This window comes from Cicer arietinum, chromosome 8, assembly GCF_000331145.2.
Source record: "Cicer arietinum cultivar CDC Frontier isolate Library 1 chromosome 8, Cicar.CDCFrontier_v2.0, whole genome shotgun sequence".
NCBI lineage: Eukaryota > Viridiplantae > Streptophyta > Magnoliopsida > Fabales > Fabaceae > Cicer > Cicer arietinum.
This window is the reverse complement of record NC_021167.2, coordinates 3314156-3319704: the sequence shown is the minus strand read 5'-3', so window position 1 is coordinate 3319704 and position 5549 is coordinate 3314156. Positions and strand designations below refer to the sequence as shown.

General features: G+C 28.9%; 1 protein-coding gene across 1 annotated transcript; it reads left to right on the top strand.

Moving 5' to 3' along the window:
- The first annotated feature begins 255 nt into the window (after positions 1 to 255).
- LOC101510660 (1-aminocyclopropane-1-carboxylate synthase 3-like) lies at positions 256 to 2541 on the top strand. Its single transcript, XM_004511747.4, has 3 exons — positions 256 to 551; positions 780 to 1072; positions 1264 to 2541. Exons 1-3 carry the CDS (start codon positions 405 to 407, stop codon positions 2270 to 2272), a joined length of 1449 nt encoding a protein of 482 aa, XP_004511804.1. The 5' UTR covers positions 256 to 404; the 3' UTR covers positions 2273 to 2541.
- Positions 2542 to 5549: the final 3008 nt, after the last annotated feature.

Sequence of the window (5549 nt, the reverse complement as noted above, 5' to 3'; positions counted from 1 at the left end):
AAGTAGTGCGTAGAAAACAAATAACACATTCGTTCGCTAAAAGGTTTTTTTATTTATAAACAAAAACAATAATAATAAAACGGTTTTGCCTCCTTCAATTCCACCATATATATCACTTTATCTTTCCGCGTTGGCAATGAGAATACCTTGGTCAAAAGTGTTGTTTTCAGCGTCACGTGGCTACGTGTGACTTATGAGATTGATTTTGCTATATAAATACTTGCCTCACTACAACATCACACACCAATCCCTCTTCAAACATTTCAGTCCAAAGATCAAGTGTTATATTCTCTCTATCCTTTCTCTCCCTCTAGTCCCTCTCATACATTCTTTCTTTTCATTATTTACTCCTACAAAACTAGTCTTTATCCATTTCCTAATAACACCCCCTACTTAAAAAATAAATGAAGTTGCTATCTACAAAAGCCACATGCAATTCTCATGGCCAAGATTCTTCATATTTCCTAGGTTGGCAGGAATATGAAAAGAACCCTTACGATGAGGTGAAAAATCCCAAGGGAATTATTCAGATGGGTCTGGCTGAAAATCAGGTTAATATATTTATTAAATATATTATTCATTAATATTAATTATCGTACCAACAACCATAACCATGTTATTTATTCAGTGCTAATTGATTAAAAAGAAAAAAACTACATAAAGAAACAAATGATATGTTTTGGTGTCACAATCTAACTAGGCCAAGCCATCAAATCAAGCTATTATTGTCCAAATAATTAAGATGGTGCTCTAACAAAAAATTTATCTCTATTTTTCAGTTATCTTTTGATCTACTAGAGTCTTGGCTCGAGAAGAATCCAGATGTAGCAGGATTCAAACGTGATGGAAAATCAATATTCCGTGAACTTGCTCTCTTCCAAGACTACCATGGTCTTCCTTCATTCAAGAAGGCATTGGTAGATTTCATGGCTGATATTAGAGGAAACAAAGTCACTTTTGATCCAAACCACATTGTTCTAACGGCAGGTTCCACTTCTGCAAATGAGACTCTCATGTTTTGCCTTGCTGAACAAGGAGACGCTTTTCTCCTACCCACTCCTTATTACCCAGGGTACATATACCTTCTCTATTTTTAGTATTTTTTTTCTTCTAATACTACTATTATGCATGCATGCTACCTTTTTTTATCATCATTAAGAAAAAAAAAGGCCAACAATTACTAATATTTACATGTTAAAAAAAAAATCATATTTTGGTCTATTAAAAATTTTTTGTCGCTAATTTTGTTTTCTCTATATGCAGATTTGATAGAGACTTGAAGTGGAGAACTGAGGTGGAAATAGTTCCAATACAATGCACAAGCTCAAACAACTTCCAAATAACTGAATCAGCTTTGCTACAAGCTCATGAAGAAGCAAAGAAGAAGAACCTCAAAGTCAAAGGGATCTTAGTGACAAACCCATCAAACCCACTTGGCACCACAATGTCTCGAAATGAATTGAACCTTCTCATTGACTTCATCAAAGACAAAGACATGCATTTAATAAGCGACGAGATTTACTCTGGGACAGTTTTTACCTCTCCAAACTTCGTCAGCGTCATGGAAATCGTTAAGGACATAAACGACTTTAAAGATTTTGACGCTGACGTTTTGGAGAGAGTTCACGTTGTTTATAGTCTTTCCAAAGACTTAGGTTTACCAGGTTTTAGAGTTGGTGCTATCTATTCCGAAAACGATAAAGTTGTTTCGGCTGCAACGAAAATGTCTAGCTTTGGTTTGGTTTCATCACAAACACAATATCTTCTCTCAGCTATGCTAGGTGACAAAAAATTCACGAGAAACTACTTATCCGAGAATAAAAAAAGACTTAAAAAACGACAAAAAATGCTTGTTTCAGGGTTAGAGAAAGCAGGTATTAATTGTCTCAAAACAAATAATGCCGGCTTGTTTTGTTGGGTTGATATGAGAAACCTTTTAAGTTCCAACACATTTGAAGCTGAAATGGAGCTATGGAAGAAGATATTATATGTTGTTGGGTTAAACATTTCACCTGGTTCGTCGTGTCATTGCGACGAACCAGGATGGTTTCGTGTTTGTTTTGCTAACATGTCGGAAGATACTTTAAACCTAGCTATGAAAAGGTTAAAGGACTTCGTTGCAAACTCGAATGGTGAAGGGTGTAGTAGCAATAATAGTAGTAAGAAAAGTAGAAGAATTACCCAATCTTCTAGAAGGTTAACGAGGAAGTCGTTTTCGAATTGGGTTTTTGGGCTATCGTCACGTGATCATCGTGAACAAGAAGAACGATAGTATGGTCATGGTGTGAATGATGCTTGATAGAAGGAATGCATGCACATGCAACAATTGTTATTATTAACTTTTTGGGGTATTATTATTATTAACTTTTACTCCTCGAATATATATTTTCGGTGGAGTTAATAGGATCCTACTTTGTTGTTTTAATTTATTTGTAATGTGAAATTGTAGATAGAAATTAAGAACAACGCACTCTGTCCATTTGGATGTGAAGTGTGAGTTTGGTTCTGAAATGTTAAATATGGATCAATTTCGTTACATATGCATGAAAAGTTTCTTGGTGTGAATGTGATGACGAAAAGTTTGAGGTATATAATAACCAAATATATTTTTTTATATAAAAAATAATTATGAAATTACTCACTTTCTCATTAAATTGACCATATTAGATCATTTTACACTAAGTAAAAATTTATATTCGAAGAAAAGAGAATAAGAATCATAACAAATTGATTTTTTTTTCCAGAAAATATTATTAATTCAAATTATAGTATTCATTGATATAATACAAATTTACTAAAAACAATACAAATGAATCTGCGAACAAATGCACAACACATTAAAGTTAATAGCGCAAAACGACAATATAATACAAAATGACAACATGCTTACAAACATGATTAAATTTAAGTGTCTAAAATATCTATGTCTCTAAATCTATAACGTTGATCACGATAAAATTATTGATTGAAATTTGTAATGGATCAAAGTTACTTTATCAATCTGAATTAAAATGAACATCGTACACAGACAAGAAAAACAAAATGCAACACCAAGACAACTAACAAAACAAAATCGCAATCAGTCGGCGAAATTATAAAAAAAAAAAAAACTATTCATTAAAATATACTTAAACAATATTTTTTATTTGGGAGCCGTGGCTGCCATGGAAAACATAATGGTCTTCATCGATTAATGATTTTTAAGAGATTTCTACAGTACATTTAAAAATTAATATTATTATCAAAAATAAATTATCTATAGTTAAAAGATATATTATCTATGTATTAAAATTGTAAATTTAGTCAATTTTAATAGATACTATAGTAATGTTCACATGGACAAATTAGAAAAATTTATTTGTCAAAAAATTTATACACACACTATTTTTTATTGTATTGTAGAATTTGTCGTATTTTAATTATCATATATACAACATAAAAATAATTAATTAGAGTGACACACATAATATTTCTTAAAAGATATAGTTTGAAAATTAATTAATTAATTTTAAGAGAATTATTACGTAAATATTAGCTATTACTTTTGGTTTATAAATTTTTTGTATACAATATATTCGCAAATAAAACGTGCTATATTTTATAGTTGTATAATACGTGGTATGACTAATAATTAAGAATGACATACGTGTGAACACGGGCAATATTGGTAACGAAGAGGAGAGATTACGTGCGCATGCATAAAGGACAGCGCCGGCGATAATCGGCCAAACGCCGCGGGTTACTGCCGTCGCTGGCGGTGGTATTGGACCGACTTTCTTATGGATTTTCCACTGATCCAACAGTTTTCAAGGAGAATTAATGAGTAGACAGGAAAACATTTAGTGGTGGGTCGGAGGATATCAAATTCAACAATAATTTATGGTGACTCTTTCTCCGAATTGCATATCCGAACTTTTGGGTGCCCAACTATGTATGTGTTCCTCATGCAGTAACAAAAAATATCATTAATTAGTGGAAAAATACCAAATTGGTTATAAAAAAATTGAGAAATTCTAACCGACATGTGTTAAGTCAATATATATTAGTGCAGATTAAATTAATAGTTAAATAAATATTTTATTGTTTAAAAAATTATAATAATTAAATATTATTTATTAAAAGTACCAGTGAAATAAAATTTAATGTTTTTGAATTTTTATTATTCGTAATAATGAATATGAAATATTTATATTATGCAATATAAAAATTAGTATAATAGTTAAAAAAATATTTTTGTGATAGTTTTTCTTTAATAGTTATTAACTTATTTGTTTAAAAAGCAAATATATCAAAATACTTCAGTTATATTTGTAAATATATATTAGAAATTCTCTAAAATATTGATTCATTCATTTTATAATATATCACTTCTGTAATTACTATTAAATATGGACTATTTTTTTCTTTTATGTTGGAGTATAAAACTTAAGAATATTGAGTAGTCTTGTATTAAAAAAATAGAATATTGAGTAGCGTTGAATTTTGAATTTTTAACACTTTTACAATCGTCACTAGGTGCGTATGAAGGCTCAAAATAGTGCAAAGGTGTTTCCAACACACACATAAAAGGCAAAGTTGTAAACAACCAAAAAAGCAAGATGTAAACAATTGGCTATGTTAAACTTTCTGGAAATAATCATACAACTCAAAAAGTTAATTTTTTTTTTAAATGATGACGTGGTGTGTAGTTACTTGGTAATGGCGCACTCCACGAATCACTGGAACTCTCATTAAGCAACTTTTTGCTTAAGTCACTTTTCAAGAAATTTGTAGAAACAAAAAGGTGTCTGAATTGATCGTTAGTGATGAACACCCTGCGGAAAAGACAAATGTTAGTTTCAATTCATTCAAAATGATATGCCGTTTTTTTAATACAGTAATAACTCTGTTCTTAATTTTATCGTCAGATAAACCAACTATTTTGGTTTTTGAAATTATAGAACTTGTCATTTCAGTATTTAATTTTATCATAATTTTAAATTATATTTGAATGGTCAACATTGTTATTAAAATATATAATTTACTATCTTATTTTTTTACAAAATATAAATGTACTTTTAAAATAGTTTGTGATTATTATATTAGAGACTGAAATTATTAAAATTTTGATAATTAGATGATAAATTTAAATTTCTGCATGAATCAAAGATTAGAGTGACAACTTTTTATATTTTCAAAGTCTAAAATAATTATTTATCCTTTTATCTTTTAAGAGAAAGTTAATTAATATTTTTTTTATTATAATATTTATTGTTGGTGGCAGAAAAAAATATAATTTTTTTATTTATAAAAAATACGTAATTAATTAGAGGTATGTTATTAAAAAAATAATAATACAGTTTAAAATTTAAAAAGAATTAAAAAAAAAGATAAATTTTTTAAAAGTATCTTATATTTAGAGATAAAATTAGTAAGTTTTTTTAAATTAGTATTTTCTTGTGTGCTAAATTTAAAAGAAAAAAAAAATAAGACGAGTGTCATTTTCTAACAAATAATCTACTCCCTCTATATCCTATACCACAAAGATAGTCAAATTTAGTTATTTTAAA